The sequence below is a fragment of the Taudactylus pleione genome, unplaced genomic scaffold (genome assembly GCF_031769625.1).
Source record: "Taudactylus pleione unplaced genomic scaffold, aTauple2 ptg001804l, whole genome shotgun sequence".
Classification (NCBI taxonomy): Eukaryota; Metazoa; Chordata; class Amphibia; order Anura; family Myobatrachidae; genus Taudactylus; species Taudactylus pleione.
This window is the reverse complement of record NW_028286201.1, coordinates 435,926-461,781: the sequence shown is the minus strand read 5'-3', so window position 1 is coordinate 461,781 and position 25,856 is coordinate 435,926. Positions and strand designations below refer to the sequence as shown.

The 25,856-nt window shown below is 44.0% G+C and overlaps 1 protein-coding gene across 1 annotated transcript in view; it reads left to right on the top strand.

Annotated features, from left to right (window-relative positions):
- The window catches only part of IARS2 (isoleucyl-tRNA synthetase 2, mitochondrial), a gene marked incomplete at its 5' end in the record, with an annotated part of 211,516 nt that overhangs the window by 137,481 nt on the left and 48,179 nt on the right, over positions 1-25,856 (top strand). The window contains one exon of the mRNA XM_088465027.1: positions 12,198-12,306. Coding sequence (XP_088321153.1) covers positions 12,198-12,306 — 109 coding nt within the window. The remainder of the gene's footprint in view (positions 1-12,197; positions 12,307-25,856) is intronic.

The window sequence follows — 25,856 nt, the reverse complement described above, 5'->3', positions numbered from 1 at the left end:
GCATTCTGGGGGAGGTACCGTTCTCTGCCAATATACACTGAATGCTGGCATTCTGGGGGAGGTACCCTTCTCTGCCAATGTACACTGACTGCTGGCATTCTGGGGTAGGTACCGTTCTCTGCCGTTGTACACTGAATGCTGGGACTGCTGGCATTGTGGGGGAGGTACCCTTCTCTGCTAATGTACACTAAATGCCGGAAGTGCTGACATTCTGGAGCAGGTACCGTTCTCTTCCAATGTACACTGAATGCTGGGACTGCTGACATTCTGGAGGAGGTACCGTTCTATTCCAATGTACACTGACTGCTGGGACTGCTGGCATTCTGGGGGAGGTACCGTTCTCTGCCAATATACACTGAATGCTGGGACTGCTGGCATTCTGGAGGAGGTACCGTTCTCTGCCAATGTACACTGACTGCTGGCATTCTGGGGGAGGTACCCTTCTCTGCCAATGTACACTGACTGCTGGCATTCTGGGGAAGGTACCGTTCTCTGCCATGGTACACTGAATGCTGGCATTCTGGGGGAGGTTAAGTTCTCTGCCAATGTACACTGAATGCTGGGACTGCTGGCATTCTGGGGGAGGTACCGCTCTCTGCCAATGTACATTGAATGCTGGGACTGCTGACATTCTGGGGGAGGTACCGTTCTCTGCCAATGTACACTGAATGCTGGGACTGCTGGCATGATGGGGGAGGTACCGTTCTCTGTCAATGTACACTGAATGCTGGGACTGCTGGCATTCTGGAGGAGGTACCGTTCTCTGCCAATGTACACTGAATGCTTGAACTGTTGACATTCCTGAGGAGGTACCGTTCTCTGCCAATGTACACTGAATGCTGGGACTACTGGCATTCTGGAGGAGGTACTGTTCTCTGCCAATGTACACTGAATGCTGGGACTGCTGGCATTCTGGAGGAGGTACCGTTCTCTGCCAATATACACTGACTGCTGAGACTGCTGGCATTCTGGGGGAGGTAACGTTCTCTGCCAATGTACACTGACTGCTGGCATTCTGGGGGAGGTACCGTTCTCTGCCAATATACACTGAATGCTGGCATTCTGGGGGAGGTACCCTTCTCTGCCAATGTACACTGACTGCTGGCATTCTGGGGTAGGTACCGTTCTCTGCCGTTGTACACTGAATGCTGGGACTGCTGTCATTGTGGGGGAGGTACCGTTCTCTGCTAATGTACACTGAATGCTGGGACTGCTGACATTCTGGAGCAGGTACCGTTCTCTGCCAATATACTCTGAATGCTGGGACTGCTGACATTCTGGAGGAGGTACCGTTCTCTTCCAATGTACACTGAATGCTGGCATTCTGGGGGAGGTACCGTTCTCTGCCAATGTACACTGAATGCTGGGACTGCTGGCATTCTGGGGGAGGTACCGCTCTATGCCAATGTACACTGAATGCTGGGACTGCTGACATTCTGGGGGAGGTACCGTTCTCGGCCAATGTACACTGAATGCTGGGACTGCTGGCATGATGGGGGAGGTACCGTTCTCTGCCAATGTACACTGAAAGCTGGGACTGCTGGCATTCTGGAGGAGGTACTGTTCTCTGCCAATGTACACTGAATGCTGACATTCATGAGCAGGTACCGTTCTCTGCCAATGTACACTGAATGCTTGAACTGCTGGCATTCCTGAGGAGGTACCGTTCTCTGCCGATGTACACTGAATGCTGGGACTGCTGACATTCTGGGGGAGGTACCGTTCTCTGCCAATGTACACTGAATGCTGGGACTGCTGGCATGATGGGGGAGGTACCGTTCTCTGCCAATGTACACTGAAAGCTGGGACTGCTGGCATTCTGGAGGAGGTACTGTTCTCTGCCAATGTACACTGAATGCTGACATTCATGAGCAGGTACCGTTCTCTGCCAATGTACACTGAATGCTTGAACTGCTGGCATTCTGGAGGAGGTACTGTTCTCTGCCAATGTACACTGAATGCTGGGACTGCTGGCATTCTGGAGGAGGTACCGTTCTCTGCCAATGTACACTGACTGCTAGGACTGCTGGCATTCTGGGGGAGGTAACGTTCTCTGCCAATGTACACTGAATGCTGGGACTGCTGGCATGATGGGGGAGGTACCGTTCTCTGCCAATGTACACTGAATGCTGGCCAATGTACACTGAATGCTGGCATTCTGGGGGAGGTACCGTTCTCTTCCAATGTACACTGACTGCAGGCATTCTTGGGGAGGTACTGTTCTCTGCCAATGTACACTGAATGCTGGGACTGCTGGCATTCTTGAGGAGGTACTGTTCTCTGCCAATGTACACAATGCTGGCATTCTGGGGGAGGTACTGTTCTCTGCCAATGTACACTGAATGCTGGGACTGCTGGCATTCTGGGGGAGGTACTACTCTCTGCCAATGTACACTGACTGCTGGTACTGCTGGCATTCTGGGGGAGGTACCGTTCTCTGCCAATGTACACTGAATGCTGGCATTCTGGGGGAGGTACCGTTCACATTTCTCTGCCAATGTGCACTGAATGCTGGGACTGCTGGCATTTTGGGGGAGGTATCGTTCTCTGCAAATGTACACTGAATGCTGGGACTGCTAACATTCTGGAGGAGGTACCGTTCTCTGCCAATGTACACTGAATGCTGGGACTGCTGGCATTCTGGGGGAGGTTCCATTCTCTGCGGGAGGTACCGTTCTCTGCCAATGTACACTGAATGCTGGGTCTGCTGACATTCTGGAGGAGGTACCGTTCTCTGCCAATGTACACTGAATGCTGGGACTGCTGGCATTCTGGAGATTGGTAGTGTGGCTATGGCTTATCTATATAATGTACCCCCATATTATGCACCAATAACCCCGACACTGAGTGTACATTGCTGTCCACTGTGCCACCATTCTATATAATTACCTACTAGCTGGGATACCCGGCATTGCCCAGGTTGAATACTGGACCCTGATGTAAACCTGCATCCCTTATTTGTTTACATTGTCCTCGCCTATAGCCCCATTCCACTCATCGTGAAGTGGACCCCACTGTGTGCTAACATGCATGCAACCAGTTTCGTAACTACCGTGGGTGCAAGAGGTGTGGCTGCTATGGTGCCTGAGCTGCCCCTGTGGCCCGCCGCTCCCCCTCCACCAAGTGACGCACACAAGGTGGGCCGGTCCAGTAAGGGCCGCCGAGGGCGTCCTGGGTGTAAGCAGTGTTGATTTGGTGCTGGTCCGCCAACTTATTACAGCCACAAGGCAATCAGAGCTCGCAGACCAGCAGCCAATCAGAAGTAGCGGCTCCTGATTGGCTTCTTTCCGTGAGCTCCAATTGGCTCGCGACTGGCGCCAGATTATAATTGCACTGGTGCTGTCTGTCCATGTCTGCAGCTTCCTGTCGGAGCGCCACCTGTAATTAGCTGGCGGCCGAGCACCAAATCCACACTTGCTGGCTGCTGATGGCACACAGGGGGAGGCTAGATGCTGCTGGAGGGACACGGGGAGGCGAGTTGCTGGGGGGCATAATCATATAAGGGGCATTACTGTACGGCATAATGTGTAAGGGGCACTACTGTTGTGTGGAATAATGTGTTATACCGGGCACTACTGCTATGTGGCATATCTGTAAAGGGCATTGCTATGTGGTTTAATATGTAAGGGGCATTACTGTGTAGTGTAAGGGGCATAGCTGTGTGGCTTAATATAATGGGCACTACTACTGCATGATATATCCTGAATGGACTCTTTCTGGTATAACACGAATGGGCTCTATGTGGGGGAATATTTGTGTTTTTCTTTTTCAGGGTCCATAAGGATCCACAGGGATACCATGGGGTAATGTGGCTGGCGAGATCCAGGCACCAAACAGTTAAAGCTTTCAGCTCCCAGGATGCTTCGGATCCTCCTCCATATATACCCCAGCAACAGGCCTTTAGTTTGTTTGGTGCGGCAGGATTCAGATGCAGTTTTGTAACTGGGGACTGCTCAGGTAGTCCTAAGCTTTTATTTTATGTTTTATTTTATTTTTTTATGTTTTTGGGTTGGCAGTACTAAGCATGTACTGCTACCTCCGCCGGGCCGCAACACCAGTAACAGACCTGGTGATTCTGGCGTGTCTTGGCTGTGCTTGCTAGGGTCCCAGACTGCAACCGGACACAAGGAGATGTCCGGTAAGGCGATTCCTCGCTCACGGGGAATCTCGCACAGCAGACCTTGCTTCCGGCGTCGTAGACGTATCGGAAGCCGCTGTAGTCTGGGCCCGGACCATCCGCGTCCCCACTAAGCCTTCGCCTTATCGTCTGACGTGGAGGCCAGAGTACCCGCCCGTTGATGCAGCTTAGGGGGTGGTAGGGCTGACTAATATATATATGGTCACTTTAAAAAGGACTAACTCTGGATTTAATATGAACTTGCAGATGTCATAAAGTTTGACATTTGCTCACACTGTGAGGTAAAATTATTCTTTTGTAGCTTTCACACAGGTTTTTGGCAGACTGCCAATTTCAACTTGAGCCACCACTGGAACCTGTGTAGTTTAAGAGTGTCCCCATTTTTAAGGATTGTGAGGCAGTGTCTGGCCCTGATGAAGTTCAAACCTGGGCAAAAACCTAATTCTGGGCAAACACCACCATCCAAATTTGTGGAGCTAGGTCCAAATCTCTGGCCGTGCATAAAGGACAAACAGACAGACACAGACTATTATATAGATAACCGATTCTAGTCACATTGCATTCACTACGATTCTGATGGGTCCATATTTCCTTATTGTTTAATAGCCTTCCACCTAATACACAGTATAATACTATAGTATGTGTTCCCATGTAGCTCTGAGGCTCAGTGATCTGTTTTCTTTCATATATCAGTGTCGATATACTGTATATCAGCTATAAGATCTATATGTAGCACATAGCATAGTACTATTACTATCAGAGTCAGGACGTATACATCTATATGGTGTGTATATATAGCACATAGCATAGTATTACTATCAGAGTCAGGATGTATACAGCTATATGGTATATATGTAGCACATAGCATAGTATTATTACTATCAGAGTCAGGAAGTATACAGCTATATGGTATATATGTAGCACATAGCATAGTATTACTATCAGAGTCAGGATGTATACAGCTATATGATGTGTATATAGCACATAGCATAGTATTACTATCAGAGTCAGGACGTATACAGCTATATGGTATATATGTAGCACATAGCATAGTACTATTACTATCAGAGTCAGGATGAATACAGCTATATGGTATATATGTAGCACATAGCATAGTACTATTACTAGCAGAGTCAGGACATATACAGCTATATGGTGTATATGTAGCACATAGCATAGTACTATTACTTTCAGAGTCAGGACGTATACAGCTATATGGTGTGTATATATAGCACATAGCATAGTATTACTATCAGAGTCAGGACATATACAGCTATATGGTGTATATATAGCACATAGCATAGTACTATTACTATCAGAGTCAGGATGTATACAGCTATATGGTATATATGTAGCACATAGCATAGTATTACTATCAGAGTCAGGATGTATACAGCTATATGGTGTATATATAGCACATAGCATAGTACTATTACTATCAGAGTCAGGACGTATACAGCTATATGGTGTATATGTAGCACATAGCATAGTACTATTACTATCAGAGTCAGGATGTATACAGCTATATGGTATATATGTAGCACATAGCATAGTATTACTATCAGAGTCAGGATGAATACAGCTATATGGTGTATATATAGTATATAGCATAGTATTACTATCAGAGTCAGGACGTATACAGCTATATGGTATATATGTAGCACATAGCATAGTATTACTATCAGAGTCAGGATGAATACAGCTATATGGTGTATATATAGCACATAGCATAGTACTATTACTATCAGAGTCAGGACGTATACAGCTATATGGTGTATATATAGCACATAGCATAGTACTATTACTATCAGAGTCAGGACGTATACAGCTATATGGTGTATATATAACACACAGCATAGTATTACTATCAGAGTCAGGACGTATACAGCTATATGGTGTATATATAGTATATAGCATAGTATTACTATCAGAGTCAGGACGTATACAGCTATATGGTATATATGTAGCACATAGCATAGTACTGTTATTATCAGAGTCAGGAAGTATACAGCTATATGGTGTATATATAACACATAGCATAGTACTATTACTATCAGAGTCAGGACGTATACAGCTATATGGTGTATATATAGCATAGTACTATTACTATCAGAGTCAGGATGTATACAGCTATATGGTGTATATATGTAGCACATAGCATAGTATTACTATCAGAGTCAGGATGTATACAGCTATATGGTGTATATGTAGCACATAGCATAGTACTATTACTATCAGAGTCAGGACGTATACAGCTATATGGTGTATATATAGTATATAGCATAGTATTACTATCAGAGTCAGGACGTATACAGCTATATGGTGTATATGTAACACATAGCATAGTACTATTACTATCAGAGTCAGGACGTATACAGCTATATGGTGTATATATAGCGTAGTACTATTACTATCGGAGTCAGGACGTATACAGCTATATGGTGTGTATATATAGCACATAGCATAGTATTACTATCAGAGTCAGGATGTATACAGCTATATGGTATATATGTAGCACATAGCATAGTACTATTACTATCAGAGTCAGGATGTATACAGCTATATGGTGTATATATAGCATAGTACTATTACTATCAGAGTCAGGATGTATACAGCTATATGGTATATATGTAGCACATAGCATAGTACTATTACTATCAGAGTCAGGACGTATACAGCTATATGGTGTATATGTAGCACATAGCATAGTATTACTATCAGAGTCAGGAAGTATACAGCTATATGGTGTATATATAGCATAGTACTATTACTATCAGAGTCAGGATGTCTACAGCTATATGGTATATATGTAGCACATAGCATAGTATTACTATCAGAGTCAGGACGTATACAGCTATATGGTGTATATATAGCATAGTACTATTACTATCAGAGTCAGGATGTATACAGCTATATGGTATATATGTAGCACATAGCATAGTATTACTATCAGAGTCAGGAAGTATACAGCTATATGGTGTATATATAGCATAGTACTATTACTATCAGAGTCAGGATGTCTACAGCTATTTGGTATATATGTAGCACATAGCATAGTATTACTATCAGAGTCAGGAAGTATACAGCTATATGGTGTATATATAGCATAGTTCTATTACTATCAGAGTCAGGATGAATACAGCTATATGGTGTATATATAACACATAGCATAGTACTATTACTATCAGAGTCAGGACGTATACAGCTATATGGTGTATATGTAGCACATAGCATAGTATTACTATCAGTCAGGATGTGTACAGCTATTTCGTGTATGTATAGCACATAGCATAGTACTGTTATTATCAGAGTCAGGAAGTATACAGCTATATGGTGTATATATAGCATAGTACTATTACTATCGGAGTCAGGATGTATACAGCTATATGGTGTATATATAGCACATAGCATAGTATTACTATCAGTCAGGATGTGTACAGCTATTTCGTGTATGTATAGCACATAGCATAGTACTGTTATTATCAGAGTCAGGAAGTATACAGCTATATGGTGTATATATAGCATAGTACTATTACTATCAGAGTCAGGATGTATACAGCTATATGGTATATATGTAGCACATAGCATAGTACTATTACTATCAGAGTCAGGACGTATACAGCTATATGGTGTATATATAGCATAGTACTATTACTATCAGAGTCAGGATGTATACAGCTATATGGTGTATATATGTAGCACATAGCATAGTATTACTATCAGAGTCAGGATGTATACAGCTATATGGTGTATATGTAGCACATAGCATAGTACTATTACTATCAGAGTCAGGACGTATACAGCTATATGGTGTATATATAGTATATAGCATAGTATTACTATCAGAGTCAGGATGTATACAGCTATATGGTGTATATATAACACATAGCATAGTATTAGTATCAGAGTCAGGAAGTATACAGCTATATGGTGTATATGTATAGCACATAGCATAGTACTATTACTATCAGAGTCAGGATGCATACAGCTATATGGTATATATGTAGCACATACCATAGTATTACTATCAGAGTCAGGAAGTATACAGCTATATGGTGTATATATAGCACATAGCATAGTACTATTACTATCAGAGTCAGGAAGTATACAGCTATATGGTGTATATATAACACATAGCATAGTACTATTACTATCAGAGTCAGGACGTATACAGCTATATGGTGTATATATAGCATAGTACTATTACTATCAGAGTCAGGAAGTATACAGCTATATGGTGTATATATAACACATAGCATAGTACTATTACTATCAGAGTCAGGACGTATACAGCTATATGGTGTATATATAACACATAGCATAGTACTATTACTATCAGAGTCAGGACGTATACAGCTATATGGTGTGTATATATAGCACATATCATAGTATTACTATCAGAGTCAGGACGTATACAGCTATATGGTGTATATATAGCACATAGCATAGTACAATTACTATCAGAGTCATGAAGTATACAGCTATATGGTGTGTATATATAGCACATATCATAGTAATACTATCAGAGTCAGGAAGTATACAGCTATATGGTGTATATATAACACATAGCATAGTATTACTATCAGAGTCAGGACATATACAGCTATTTCGTGTATATATAGCACATAGCATAGTACTATTATTATCAGAGTCAGGAAGTATACAGCTATATGGTATATATATAGCACATAGCATAGTACTATTATTATCAGAGTCAGGAAGTATACAGCTATATGGTGTATATATAACACATAGCATAGTATTACTATCAGAGTCAGGATGTATACAGCTATATGGTGTATATATAGCACATAGCATAGTACTATTACTATCGGAGTCAGGACGTATACAGCTATATGGTCTATATGTAGCACATAGCATAGTACTGTTATTATCAGAGTCAGGAAGTATACAGCTATATGGTGTATATATAACACATAGCATAGTACTATTACTATCAGAGTCAGGACGTATACAGCTATATGGTGTATATGTAGCACATAGCATAGTACTATTACTATCAGAGTCAGGACGTATACAGCTATATGGTGTATATATAACACATAGCATAGTACTATTACTATCAGAGTCAGGATGTATACAGCTATATGATGTATATGTAGCACATAGCATAGTATTACTATCAGAGTCAGGAAGTATACAGCTATATGGTGTATATATAGCATAGTATTATTACTATCAGAGTCAGGATGTATACAGCTATATGGTATATATGTAGCACATAGCATAGTTTTCCTATCAGAGTCAGGACGTATACAGCTATATGGTATATATGTAGCACATAGCATAGTACTATTACTATCAGAGTCAGGATGTATACTGCTATATGGTGTATATATAGCACATGGCATAGTATTACTATCAGAGTCAGGATGTATACAGCTATATGGTGTATATCTAGCACATAGCATAGTACTATTACTATCAGAGTCAGGATGTATACAGCTATATGGTATATATGTAGCACATAGCATAGTTTTCCTATCAGAGTCAGGACGTATACAGCTATATGGTATATATGTAGCACATAGCATAGTACTATTACTATCAGAGTCAGGATGTATACTGCTATATGGTGTATATATAGCACATGGCATAGTATTACTATCAGAGTCAGGACGTATACAGCTATATGGTGTATATGTATAGCACATAGCATAGTACTATTACTATCAGAGTCAGGACGTATACAGCTATATGGTGTATATATAACACATAGCATAGTATTACTATCAGAGTCAGGACGTATACAGCTATATGGTGTATATGTAGCACATAGCATAGTACTGTTACTATCAGTGTCAGGACGTATACAGCTATATGGTGTATATATAGCACATAGCATAGTACTATTACTATCAGAGTCAGGAAGTATACAGCTATATGGTATATATGTAGCACATAGCATAGTATTACTATCAGAGTCAGGATGAATACAGCTATATGGTATATATGTAGCACATAGCATAGTATTACTATCAGAGTCAGGATGTATACAGCTATATGGTGTATATATAGCACATAGCATAGTACTATTACTATCAGAGTCAGGATGTATACAGCTATATGGTATATATGTAGCACATAGCATAGTATTATTACTATCAGAGTCAGGAAGTATACAGCTATATGGTATATATGTAGCACATAGCATAGTATTACTATCAGAGTCAGGATGTATACAGCTATATGGTGTGTATATAGCACATAGCATAGTATTACTATCAGAGTCAGGACGTATACAGCTATATGGTGTGTATATATAGCACATAGCATAGTATTACTATCAGAGTCAGGATGTATACAGCTATATGGTGTATATATAGCACATAGCATAGTACTATTACTATCAGAGTCAGGATGTATACAGCTATATGGTGTATATATAGCACATAGCATAGTACTATTACTATCAGAGTCAGGATGAATACAGCTATATGGTATATATGTAGCACATAGCATAGTATTACTATCAGAGTCAGGAAGTATACAGCTATATGGTGTATATGTAGCACATAGCATAGTACTATTACTATCAGAGTCAGGATGTATACAGCTATATGGTGTATATATAGCACATAGCATAGTACTATTACTATCAGAGTCAGGATGTATACAGCTATATGGTATATATGTAGCACATAGCATAGTACTATTACTATCAGAGTCAGGATGTATACAGCTATATGGTGTATATATAGCATAGTACTATTACTATCAGAGTCAGGATGAATACAGCTATATGGTATATATGTAGCACATAGCATAGTATTCCTATCAGAGTCAGGATGTATACAGCTATATGGTGTATATGTAGCACATAGCATAGTATTACTATCAGAGTCAGGATGTATACAGCTATATGGTGTATATGTAGCACATAGCATAGTATTACTATCAGAGTCAGGACGTATACAGCTATATGGTGTATATATAGCACATAGCATAGTACTATTACTATCAGAGTCAGGATGTATACAGCTATATGGTGTATATATAGCACATAGCATAGTACTATTACTATCAGAGTCAGGATGTATACAGCTATATGGTGTATATGTAGCACATAGCATAGTACTATTACTATCAGAGTCAGGATGTATACAGCTATATGGTGTATATATAGCACATAGCATAGTACTATTACTATCAGAGTCAGGATGTATACAGCTATATGGTGTATATATAGCACATAGCATAGTACTATTACTATCAGAGTCAGGATGTATACAGCTATATGGTATATATGTAGCACATAGCATAGTATTACTATCAGAGTCAGGATGTATACAGCTATATGGTGTATATGTAGCACATAGCATAGTATTACTATCAGAGTCAGGATGTATACAGCTATATGATGTATATGTAGCACATAGCATAGTACTATTACTATCAGAGTCAGGACGTATACAGCTATATGGTGTATATATAGCACATAGCATAGTACTATTACTATCAGAGTCAGGATGTATACAGCTATATGGTGTATATGTAGCACATAGCACAGTATTACTATCAGAGTCAGGACGTATACAGCTATATGGTGTATATATAGCACATAGCATAGTACTATTACTATCAGAGTCAGGATGTATACAGCTATGTGGTGTATATATAGCACATAGCATAGTACTATTACTATCAGAGTCAGGACGTATACAGCTATATGGTGTATATATAACACATAGCATAGTACTATTACTATCAGAGTCAGGATGAATACAGCTATATGGTGTATATATAGCACATAGCATAGTATTACTCTCAGAGTCAGGATGTGTACAGCTATATGGTATATATGTAGCACATAGCATAGTACTATTACTATCAGAGTCAGGATGTGTACAGCTATATGGTATATATGTAGCACATAGCATAGTACTATTACTATCAGAGTCAGGATGTATACAGCTATATGGTATATATGTAGCACATAGCATAGTACTATTACTATCAGAGTCAGGATGTATACAGCTATATGGTACATTTGTGCATGTGTTATGAATGACAGTAGCTCTCTGTGTGTGTTACACAGATGCGGAACAGAGAGCTGACGTGTACATGGAAGGTAAAGACCAGCTGGGAGGTTGGTTTCAGTCCTCTCTGCTGACCAGTGTGGCCGCTCGGAATAAAGCACCGTACAAGTAAGTATCAGGGTTCCGGGTACCTTGTTTAAATGTACATTTCCTACATATAAATGCATTATCCTGGAGGCTCAGAACAGCAGAGTGTCCTGTACACGGATACGGTATAATATCCCATGGCAGTACTGTACACCAGTTATGGAGGAAATACTGTGTTACTGGCGGCAGAGACAGAATATAATGTCCTGTACACGGATAGGGTATAATAACCCATGGCAGTACTGTACACCAGTTATGGAGGAAATACTGTGTTACTGGCGGCAGAGACAGAATATAATGTCCTGTACACGGATAGGGTATAATAACCCATGGCAGTACTGTACACCAGTTATGGAGGAAATACTGTGTTACTGGTGGCAGAGACAGAATATAATGTCCTGTACACGGATAGGGTATAATAACCCATGGCAGTACTGTACACCAGTTATGGAGGAAATACTGTGTTACTGGTGGCAGAGACAGAATATAATGTCCTGTACACGGATAGGGTATAATAACCCATGGCAGTACTGTACACCAGTTATGGAGGAAATACTGTGTTACTGGCGGCAGAGACAGAATATAATGTCCTGTACACGGATAGGGTATAATAACCCATGGCAGTACTGTACACCAGTTATGGAGGAAATACTGTGTTACTGGCGGCAGAGACAGAATATAATGTCCTGTACACAGATAGGGTATAATAACCCATGGCAGTACTGTACACCAGTTATGGAGGAAATACTGTGTTACTGGCGGCAGAGACAGAATATAATGTCCTGTACACGGATAGGGTATAATAACCCATGGCAGTACTGTACACCAGTTATGGAGGAAATACTGTGTTACTGGCGGCAGAGACAGAATATAATGTCCTGTACACGGATAGGGTATAATAACCCATGGCAGCACTGTACACCAGTTATGGAGGAAATACTGTGTTACTGGCGGCAGAGACAGAATATAATGTCCTGTACACGGATAGGGTATAATAACCCATGGCAGTACTGTACACCAGTTTTGGAGGAAATACTGTGTTACTGGTGGCAGAGACAGAATATAATGTCCTGTACACGGATACTGTATAATAACCCATGGCAGTACTGTACACCAGTTATGGAGGAAATACTGTGTTACTGGCGGCAGAGACAGAATATAATGTCCTGTACACGGATAGGGTATAATAACCCATGGCAGTACTGTACACCAGTTATGGAGGAAATACTGTGTTACTGGCGGCAGAGACAGAATATAATGTCCTGTACACGGATACTGTATAATAACCCATGGCAGTACTGTACACCAGTTATGGAGGAAATACTGTGTTACTGGCGGCAGAGACAGAATATAATGTCCTGTACACGGATAGGGTATAATAACCCATGGCAGCACTGTACACCAGTTATGGAGGAAATACTGTGTTACTGGCGGCAGAGACAGAATATAATGTCCTGTACACGGATAGGGTATAATAACCCATGGCAGTACTGTACACCAGTTATGGAGGAAATACTGTGTTACTGGCGGCAGAGACAGAATATAATGTCCTGTACACGGATAGGGTATAATAACCCATGGCAGTACTGTACACCAGTTATGGAGGAAATACTGTGTTACTGGCGGCAGAGACAGAATATAATGTCCTGTACACGGATAGGGTATAATAACCCATGGCAGTACTGTACACCAGTTATGGAGGAAATACTGTGTTACTGGCGGCAGAGACAGAATATAATGTCCTGTACACGGATAGGGTATAACAACCCATGGCAGCACTGTACACCAGTTATGGAGGAAATACTGTGTTACTGGCGGCAGAGACAGAATATAATGTCCTGTACACGGATAGGGTATAATAACCCATGGCAGTACTGTACACCAGTTATGGAGGAAATACTGTGTTACTGGCGGCAGAGACAGAATATAATGTCCTGTACACGGATACTGTATAATAACCCATGGCAGTACTGTACACCAGTTATGGAGGAAATACTGTGTTACTGGCGGCAGAGACAGAATATAATGTCCTGTACACGGATAGGGTATAATAACCCATGGCAGCACTGTACACCAGTTATGGAGGAAATACTGTGTTACTGGCGGCAGAGACAGAATATAATGTCCTGTACACGGATAGGGTATAATATCCCATGGCAGCACTGTACACCAGTTATGGAGGAAATACTGTGTTACTGGCGGCAGAGACAGAATATAATGTCCTGTACACGGATAGGGTATAATAACCCATGGCAGCACTGTACACCAGTTATGGAGGAAATACTGTGTTACTGGCGGCAGAGACAGAATATAATGTCCTGTACACGGATAGGGTATAATAACCCATGGCAGTACTGTACACCAGTTTTGGAGGAAATACTGTGTTACTGGCGGCAGAGACAGAATATAATGTCCTGTACACGGATAGGGTATAATATCCCATGGCAGTACTGTACACCAGTTATGGAGGAAATACTGTGTTACTGGCGGCAGAGACAGAATATAATGTCCTGTACACGGATAGGGTATAATAACCCATGGCAGTACTGTACACCAGTTATGGAGGAAATACTGTGTTACTGGCGGCAGAGACAGAATATAATGTCCTGTACACGGATACTGTATAATAACCCATGGCAGCACTGTACACCAGTTATGGAGGAAATACTGTGTTACTGGCGGCAGAGACAGAATATAATGTCCTGTACACGGATACTGTATAATAACCCATGGCAGCACTGTACACCAGTTATGGAGGAAATACTGTGTTACTGGCGGCAGAGACAGAATATAATGTCCTGTACACGGATAGGGTATAATAACCCATGGCAGTACTGTACACCAGTTAGTTGCCATCATCATCCTCTCATTCCACGTTATCTGCCTTAGTGTTATCCTCAGCTCCGCCCTCCCTTTTACACCCCACATTCAGTCCACATGTGCCGCTACCGGCTATAGAACATTGCCAAAATCCGGCCCTTCCTAACCCCTGTTGCCTCCATTCAGGCTCTCACCATTTCACACTTTCCTTACAGTATCCGCCTGCACCCTGGCCTCCCTCTCTCTTCCCCCCTCATTCTACTCTCAGTACTGCTTATTGTCTCATTTTACTCTCCTGCTATACAGCGTCTACCTCCCCCTCTGCAACATACATCATTCCCTTCCTACACCTCACTTACCAATCCTTACACCTCTCCTCCCCTCCCTACGTCTCTAGCCTCATCTGTCTATATTCCCTCCTGCCCTCTCCCTTCCTCCTCAGATCATAGCCTCCCCCCTCTGCAACATACGTCATTGCCTTCCTACACCTCACTTACCAAGCCTTACACCTCTCCTCCCCTCCCTACGTCTCTAGCCTCATCTGTCTATATTCCCTCCTGCCCTCTCCCTTCCTCCTCAGATCATAGCCTCCCCCTCTGCAACATACATCATTGCCTTCCTACACCTCAATTACCAATCCTTAGACCTCTCCTCCCCTCCCTACGTCTCTAGCCTCATCTGTCTATATTCCCTCCTGCCCTCTCCCTTCCTCCTCAGATCATAGCCTCCCCCCTCTGCAACATACTTCATTCCATTCCTACTCCTCACTTACCAAGCCTTACACCTCTCCTCCCCTCCCTACGTCTCTAGCCTCATCTGTCTATATTCCCTCCTGCCCTCTCCCTTCCTCCTCAGATCATAGCCTCATCCTCTAGAACATTCTTCATTCCCTTCCTACTCCTCACTTACCAAGCCTTAAACCTAAACCTCTCCTCCCCTCCCTATGTCTCTAGCCTCATCTGTCTATATTCCCTCCTGCCCTCTCCCTTTCTCCTCAGATCATAGCCTCCCCCCTCTGCAACATACATCATTGCCTTCCTACACCTCACTTACCAAGCCTTAGACCTCTTCTCCCCTCCCTACGTCTCTAGCCTCATCTGTCTATATTCCCTCCTGCCCTCTCCCTTCCTCCTCAGATCATAGCCTCCCCCCTCTGCAACATACATCATTGCCTTCCTACACCTCACTTACCAACCCTTACACCTCTCCTCCCCTCCCTACGTCTCTAGCCTCATCTGTCTATATTCCCTCCGGCCCTCTCCCTTCCTCCTCAGATCATAGCCTCATCCTCTAGAACATTCTTCATTCCCTTCCTACTCCTCACTTACCAAGCCTTACACCTCTCCTCCCCTCCCTATGTCTCTAGCCTCATCTGTCTATATTCCCTCCTGCCCTCTCCCTTCCTCCTCAGATCATAGCCTCATCCTCTAGAACATTCATCATTGCCTTCCTACACCTCAATTACCAATCCTTAGACCTCTCCTCCCCTCCCTACGTCTCTAGCCTCATCTGTCTATATTCCCTCCTGCCCTCTCCCTTCCTCCTCAGATCATAGCCTCCCCCCTCTGCAACATACTTCATTCCATTCCTACTCCTCACTTACCAAGCCTTACACCTCTCCTCCCCTCCCTACGTCTCTAGCCTCATCTGTCTATATTCCCTCCTGCCCTCTCCCTTCCTCCTCAGATCATAGCCTCATCCTCTAGAACATTCTTCATTCCCTTCCTACTCCTCACTTACCAAGCCTTAAACCTAAACCTCTCCTCCCCTCCCTATGTCTCTAGCCTCATCTGTCTATATTCCCTCCTCAGATCATAGCCTCCCCCCTCTGCAACATACATCATTGCCTTCCTACACCTCACTTACCAAGCCTTAGACCTCTTCTCCCCTCCCTACGTCTCTAGCCTCATCTGTCTATATTCCCTCCTGCCCTCTCCCTTCCTCCTCAGATCATAGCCTCCCCCTCTGCAACATACATCATTGCCTTCCTACACCTCAATTACCAATCCTTAGACCTCTCCTCCCCTCCCTACGTCTCTAGCCTCATCTGTCTATATTCCCTCCTGCCCTCTCCCTTCCTCCTCAGATCATAGCCTCCCCCCTCTGCAACATACTTCATTCCATTCCTACTCCTCACTTACCAAGCCTTACACCTCTCCTCCCCTCCCTATGTCTCTAGCCTCATCTGTCTATATTCCCTCCTGCCCTCTCCCTTCCTCCTCAGATCATAGCCTCATCCTCTAGAACATTCTTCATTCCCTTCCTACTCCTCACTTACCAAGCCTTAAACCTAAACCTCTCCTCCCCTCCCTATGTCTCTAGCCTCATCTGTCTATATTCCCTCCTGCCCTCTCCCTTTCTCCTCAGATCATAGCCTCCCCCCTCTGCAACATACATCATTGCCTTCCTACACCTCACTTACCAAGCCTTAGACCTCTTCTCCCCTCCCTACGTCTCTAGCCTCATCTGTCTATATTCCCTCCTGCCCTCTCCCTTCCTCCTCAGATCATAGCCTCCCCCCTCTGCAACATACATCATTGCCTTCCTACACCTCACTTACCAACCCTTACACCTCTCCTCCCCTCCCTACGTCTCTAGCCTCATCTGTCTATATTCCCTCCGGCCCTCTCCCTTCCTCCTCAGATCATAGCCTCATCCTCTAGAACATTCTTCATTCCCTTCCTACTCCTCACTTACCAAGCCTTACACCTCTCCTCCCCTCCCTATGTCTCTAGCCTCATCTGTCTATATTCCCTCCTGCCCTCTCCCTTCCTCCTCAGATCATAGCCTCATCCTCTAGAACATTCATCATTGCCTTCCTACACCTCAATTACCAATCCTTAGACCTCTCCTCCCCTCCCTACGTCTCTAGCCTCATGTGTCTATATTCCCTCCTGCCCTCTCCCTTCCTCCTCAGATCATAGCCTCCCCCCTCTGCAACATACTTCATTCCATTCCTACTCCTCACTTACCAAGCCTTACACCTCTCCTCCCCTCCCTACGTCTCTAGCCTCATCTGTCTATATTCCCTCCTCAGATCATAGCCTCCCCCCTCTGCAACATACATCATTGCCTTCCTACACCTCACTTACCAAGCCTTAGACCTCTTCTCCCCTCCCTACGTCTCTAGCCTCATCTGTCTATATTCCCTCCTGCCCTCTCCCTTCCTCCTCAGATCATAGCCTCACCCTCTGCAACATACGTCATTGCCTTCCTACACCTCACTTACCAAGCATTACACCTCTCCTCCCCTCCCCAAGTCTCTAGCCCCATCTGTCTATATTCATCCTGCCCTCTCCCTTCCTCCTCAGATCATAGCCTCATCCTCTAGAACATTCATCATTGCCTTCCTACACCTCACTTACTAAGCCTTAAACCTCTCCTCCCCTCCCTACGTCTGTAGCCTCATTTGTCTATATTCCCTCCTGCCCTCTCCCTTCCTCCTCAGATCAATGCCTCATCCTCTAGAACATTCATCATTGCCTTCCTACACCTCACTTACTAAGCCTTAAACCTCTCCTCCCCTCCCTACGTCTGTAGCCTCATTTGTCTATATTCCCTCCTGCCCTCTCCCTGCCTCCTCAGATCATAGCCTCCCCCCTCTGCAACATACATCATTGCCTTCCTACACCTCACTTACCAAGCCTTACACCTCTCCTCCCCTCCCTAAGTCTCTAGCCTCATCTGTCTATATTCCCTCCGGCCCTCTCCCTGCCTCCTCAGATCATAGCCTCATCCTCTAATCTAGGGAATGTCTGGCACTGCAGGGAATTTGTGACGCCTTTATAAATAAAATTTAATAATATTAATTGCAGCATGTGATACAGAATCTGGTCAGGTTCTATATCGACAGGTTAAAAAATTCTCTAATTACAAACCTGTTTATGTCTGAGGGAAATGTAGAATGGGGTCTTTCACAGATAGCTTTGTACATATCTAGACTTCACTCTTAGGGGTATATTTACTAAAGTGTAGGTTTTAGAAGTGGAGATGTTGCCCATAGCAACCAATCAGATTCTAGCTATTATCTTCCAGAAGGTGCTGGATAAATGTTAAGTAGAATCTGATTAAATTTACCCCTTAGGCTTTATTTTATTAAATTGTGAAAATATAATCTGAAATGGTTCTAAGGTCTATTCTACAGCTGTCAGCTGGGCCACGGTCTCCAGTCATTGTGTACGGGGATGTACGTACTGTACTGAGACCTGTACCGTATACAGTACAGTATATCTGTGTGACACAGGGAGGTCATTGTGTACGGGGATGTACGTACTGTACTGAGACCTGTACCGTATACAGTACAGTATATCTGTGTGACACAGGGAGGTCATTGTGTACGGGGATGTACGTACTGTACTGAGACCTGTACCGTATACAGTACAGTATATCTGTGTGACACAGGGAGGACATTGTGTACGGCGATGTACGTACTGTACTGAGACCTGTACCGTATACAGTACAGTATATCTGTGTGACACAGGGAGGTCATTGTGTACGGGGATGTACGTACTGTACTGAGACCTGTACCGTATACAGTACAGTATATCTGTGTGACACAGGGAGGACATTGTGTACGGCGATGTACGTACTGTACTGAGACCTGTACCGTATACAGTACAGTATATCTGTGTGACACAGGGAGGTCATTGTGTACGGGGATGTACGTACTGTACTGAGACCTGTACCGTATACAGTACAGTATATCTGTGTGACACAGGGAGGACATTGTGTACGGCGATGTACGTACTGTACTGAGACCTGTACCGTATACAGTACAGTATATCTGTGTGACACAGGGAGGACATTGTGTACGGCGATGTACGTACTGTACTGAGACCTGTACCGTATACAGTACAGTATATCTGTGTGACACAGGGAGGTCATTGTGTACGGGGATGTACGTACTGTACTGAGACCTGTACCGTATACAGTACAGTATATCTGTGTGACACAGGGAGGACATTGTGTACGGGCATGTACGTACTGTACTGAGACCTGTACCGTATACAGTACAGTATATCTGTGTGACACAGGGAGGTCATTGTGTACGGGCATGTACGTACTGTACTGAGACCTGTACCGTATACAGTACAGTATATCTGTGTGACACAGGGAGGTCATTGTGTACGGGCATGTATGTACTGTACTGAGACCTGTACCGTATACAGTACAGTATATCTGTGTGACACAGGGAGGTCATTGTGTACGGGGATGTACATACTGTACTGAGACCTGTACCGTATACAGTACAGTATATCTGTGTGACACAGGGAGGACATTGTGTACGGGGATGTACGTACTGTACTGAGACCTGTACCGTATACAGTACAGTATATCTGTGTGACACAGGGAGGTCATTGTGTACGGGGATGTCCGTACTGTACTGAGACCTGTACCGTATACAGTACAGTATATCTGTGTGACACAGGGAGGACATTGTGTACGGGGATGTACGTACTGTACTGAGACCTGTACCGTATACAGTACAGTATATCTGTGTGACACAGGGAGGTCATTGTGTACGGGGATGTATGTACTGTACTGAGACCTGTACCGTATACAGTACAGTATATCTGTGTGACACAGGGAGGTCATTGTGTTCGGGGATGTACATACTGTACTGAGACCTGTACCGTATACAGTACAGTATATCTGTGTGACACAGGGAGGTCATTGTGTACGGGCATGTACATACTGTACTGAGACCTGTACCGTATACAGTACAGTATATCTGTGTGATACAGGGAGGACATTGTGTACGGGGATGTACGTACTGTACTGAGACCTGTACCGTATACAGTACAGTATATCTGTGTGACACAGGGAGGTCATTGTGTACGGGGATGTACGTACTGTACTGAGACCTGTACCGTATACAGTACAGTATATCTGTGTGACACAGGGAGGACATTGTGTACGGGGATGTACGTACTGTACTGAGACCTGTACCGTATACAGTACAGTATATCTGTGTGACACAGGGAGGTCATTGTGTACGGGGATGTACGTACTGTACTGAGACCTGTACCGTATACAGTACAGTATATCTGTGTGACACAGGGAGGTCATTGTGTACGGGGATGTACGTACTGTACTGAGACCTGTACCGTATACAGTACAGTATATCTGTGTGACACAGGGAGGTCATTGTGTACGGGGATGTACGTACTGTACTGAGACCTGTACCGTATACAGTACAGTATATCTGTGTGACACAGGGAGGACATTGTGTACGGGGATGTACGTACTGTACTGAGACCTGTACCGTATACAGTACAGTATATCTGTGTGACACAGGGAGGTCATTGTGTACGGGGATGTACATACTGTACTGAGACCTGTACCGTATACAGTACAGTATATCTGTGTGACACAGGGAGGTCATTGTGTACGGGGATGTACGTACTGTACTGAGACCTGTACCGTATACAGTACAGTATATCTGTGTGACACAGGGAGGTCATTGTGTACGGGGATGTACATACTGTACTGAGACCTGTACCGTATACAGTACAGTATATCTGTGTGACACAGGGAGGTCATTGTGTACGGGCATGTACGTACTGTACTGAGACCTGTACCGTATACAGTACAGTATATCTGTGTGACACAGGGAGGTCATTGTGTACGGGGATGTACGTACTGTACTGAGACCTGTACCGTATACAGTACAGTATATCTGTGTGACACAGGGAGGACATTGTGTACGGGGATGTATGTACTGTACTGAGACCTGTACTGTATACAGTACAGTATATCTGTGTGACACAGGGAGGTCATTGTGTACGGGGATGTACGTACTGTACTGAGACCTGTACCGTATACAGTACAGTATATCTGTGTGACACAGGGAGGACATTGTGTACGGGGATGTACGTACTGTACTGAGACCTGTACCGTATACAGTACAGTATATCTGTGTGACACAGGGAGGACATTGTGTACGGGGATGTACGTACTGTACTGAGACCTGTACCGTATACAGTACAGTATATCTGTGTGAGACAGGGAGGTCATTGTGTACGGGGATGTACGTACTGTACTGAGACCTGTACCGTATACAGTACAGTATATCTGTGTGACACAGGGAGGTCATTGTGTACGGGGATGTACGTACTGTACTGAGACCTGTACCGTATACAGTACAGTATATCTGTGTGACACAGGGAGGACATTGTGTACGGGGATGTCCGTACTGTACTGAGACCTGTACCGTATACAGTACAGTATATCTGTGTGACACAGGGAGGTCATTGTGTACGGGGATGTACGTACTGTACTGAGACCTGTACCGTATACAGTACAGTATATCTGTGTGACACAGGGAGGACATTGTGTACGGGGATGTACGTACTGTACTGAGACCTGTACCGTATACAGTACAGTATATCTGTGTGACACAGGGAGGTCATTGTGTACGGGCATGTACGTACTGTACTGAGACCTGTACCGTATACAGTACAGTATATCTGTGTGACACAGGGAGGTCATTGTGTACGGGGATGTACGTACTGTACTGAGACCTGTACCGTATACAGTACAGTATATCTGTGTGACACAGGGAGGTCATTGTGTACGGGGATGTACGTACTGTACTGAGACCTGTACCGTATACAGTACAGTATATCTGTGTGACACAGGGAGGTCATTGTGTACGGGGATGTACGTACTGTACTGAGACCTGTACCGTATACAGTACAGTATATCTGTGTGACACAGGGAGGTCATTGTGTACGGGGATGTACGTACTGTACTGAGACCTGTACCGTATACAGTACAGTATATCTGTGTGACACAGGGAGGTCATTGTGTACGGGGATGTACGTACTGTACTGAGACCTGTACCGTATACAGTACAGTATATCTGTGTGACACAGGGAGGACATTGTGTACGGGGATGTACATACTGTACTGAGACCTGTACCGTATACAGTACAGTATATCTGTGTGACACAGGGAGGACATTGTGTACGGGGATGTACGTACTGTACTGAGACCTGTACCGTATACAGTACAGTATATCTGTGTGACACAGGGAGGTCATTGTGTACGGGGATGTACGTACTGTACTGAGACCTGTACCGTATACAGTACAGTATATCTGTGTGACACAGGGAGGACATTGTGTACGGGGATGTACGTACTGTACTGAGACCTGTACCGTATACAGTACAGTATATCTGTGTGACACAGAGAGGTCATTGTGTACGGGGATGTACGTACTGTACTGAGACCTGTACCGTATACAGTACAGTATATCTGTGTGACACAGGGAGGACATTGTGTACGGGGATGTACGTACTGTACTGAGACCTGTACCGTATACAGTACAGTATATCTGTGTGACACAGGGAGGTCATTGTGTACGGGCATGTACGTACTGTACTGAGACCTGTACCGTATACAGTACAGTATATCTGTGTGACACAGGGAGGTCATTGTGTACGGGGATGTACGTACTGTACTGAGACCTGTACCGTATACAGTACAGTATATCTGTGTGACACAGGGAGGTCATTGTGTACGGGGATGTACGTACTGTACTGAGACCTGTACCGTATACAGTACAGTATATCTGTGTGACACAGGGAGGTCATTGTGTACGGGGATGTACGTACTGTACTGAGACCTGTACCGTATACAGTACAGTATATCTGTGTGACACAGGGAGGTCATTGTGTACGGGCATGTACGTACTGTACTGAGACCTGTACCGTATACAGTACAGTATATCTGTGTGACACAGGGAGGTCATTGTGTACGGGGATGTACGTACTGTACTGAGACCTGTACCGTATACAGTACAGTATAGCTGTGTGACACAGGGAGGACATTGTGTACGGGGATGTACGTACTGTACTGAGACCTGTACCGTATACAGTACAGTATATCTGTGTGACACAGGGAGGTCATTGTGTACGGGCATGTACGTACTGTACTGAGACCTGTACCGTATACAGTACAGTATATCTGTGTGACACAGGGAGGTCATTGTGTACGGGGATGTACGTACTGTACTGAGACCTGTACCGTATACAGTACAGTATATCTGTGTGACACAGGGAGGTCATTGTGTACGGGGATGTACGTACTGTACTGAGACCTGTACCGTATACAGTACAGTATATCTGTGTGACACAGGGAGGTCATTGTGTACGGGGATGTACGTACTGTACTGAGACCTGTACCGTATACAGTACAGTATATCTGTGTGACACAGGGTGGACATTGTGTACGGGGATGTACGTACTGTACTGAGACCTGCACCGTATACAGTACAGTATATCTGTGTGACACAGGGAGGTCATTGTGTACGGGGATGTATGTACTGTACTGAGACCTGTACCGTATACAGTACAGTATATCTGTGTGACACAGGGAGGTCATTGTGTACGGGCATGTACGTACTGTACTGAGACCTGTACCGTATACAGTACAGTATAGCTGTGTGACACAGGGAGGTCATTGTGTACGGGGATGTCCGTACTGTACTGAGACCTGTACCGTATACAGTACAGTATATCTGTGTGACACAGGGAGGACATTGTGTACGGGGATGTACGTACTGTACTGAGACCTGTACCGTATACAGTACAGTATATCTGTGTGACACAGGGAGGTCATTGTGTACGGGGATGTACGTACTGTACTGAGACCTGTACCGTATACAGTACAGTATATCTGTGTGACACAGGGAGGTCATTGTGTACGGGGATGTACGTACTGTACTGAGACCTGTACCGTATACAGTACAGTATATCTGTGTGACACAGGGTGGACATTGTGTACGGGGATGTACGTACTGTACTGAGACCTGTACCGTATACAGTACAGTATATCTGTGTGACACAGGGAGGTCATTGTGTACGGGGATGTACGTACTGTACTGAGACCTGTACCGTATACAGTACAGTATATCTGTGTGACACAGGGAGGACATTGTGTACGGGCATGTACGTACTGTACTGAGACCTGTACCGTATACAGTACAGTATATCTGTGTGACACAGGGAGGACATTGTGTACGGGGATGTACGTACTGTACTGAGACCTGTACCGTATACAGTACAGTATATCTGTGTGACACAGGGAGGACATTGTGTACGGGGATGTATGTACTGTACTGAGACCTGTACCGTATACAGTACAGTATATCTGTGTGACACAGGGAGGACATTGTGTACGGGGATGTACGTACTGTACTGAGACCTGTACCGTATACAGTACAGTATATCTGTGTGACACAGGGAGGTCATTGTGTACGGGCATGTACGTACTGTACTGAGACCTGTACCGTATACAGTACAGTATATCTGTGTGACACAGGGAGGTCATTGTGTACGGGGATGTATGTACTGTACTGAGACCTGTACCGTATACAGTACAGTATATCTGTGTGATATAGGGAGGACATTGTGTAGGGGATGTACGTACTGTACTGAGACCTGTACCGTATACAGTACAGTATATCTGTGTGACACAGGGAGGTCATTGTGTACGGGGATGTACGTACTGTACTGAGACCTGTACCGTATACAGTACAGTATATCTGTGTGACACAGGGAGGTCATTGTGTACGGGGATGTACATACTGTACTGAGACCTGTACCGTATACAGTACAGTATATCTGTGTGACACAGGGAGGTCATTGTGTACGGGGATGTACATACTGTACTGAGACCTGTACCGTATACAGTACAGTATATCTGTGTGACACAGGGAGGACATTGTGTACGGGGATGTCCGTACT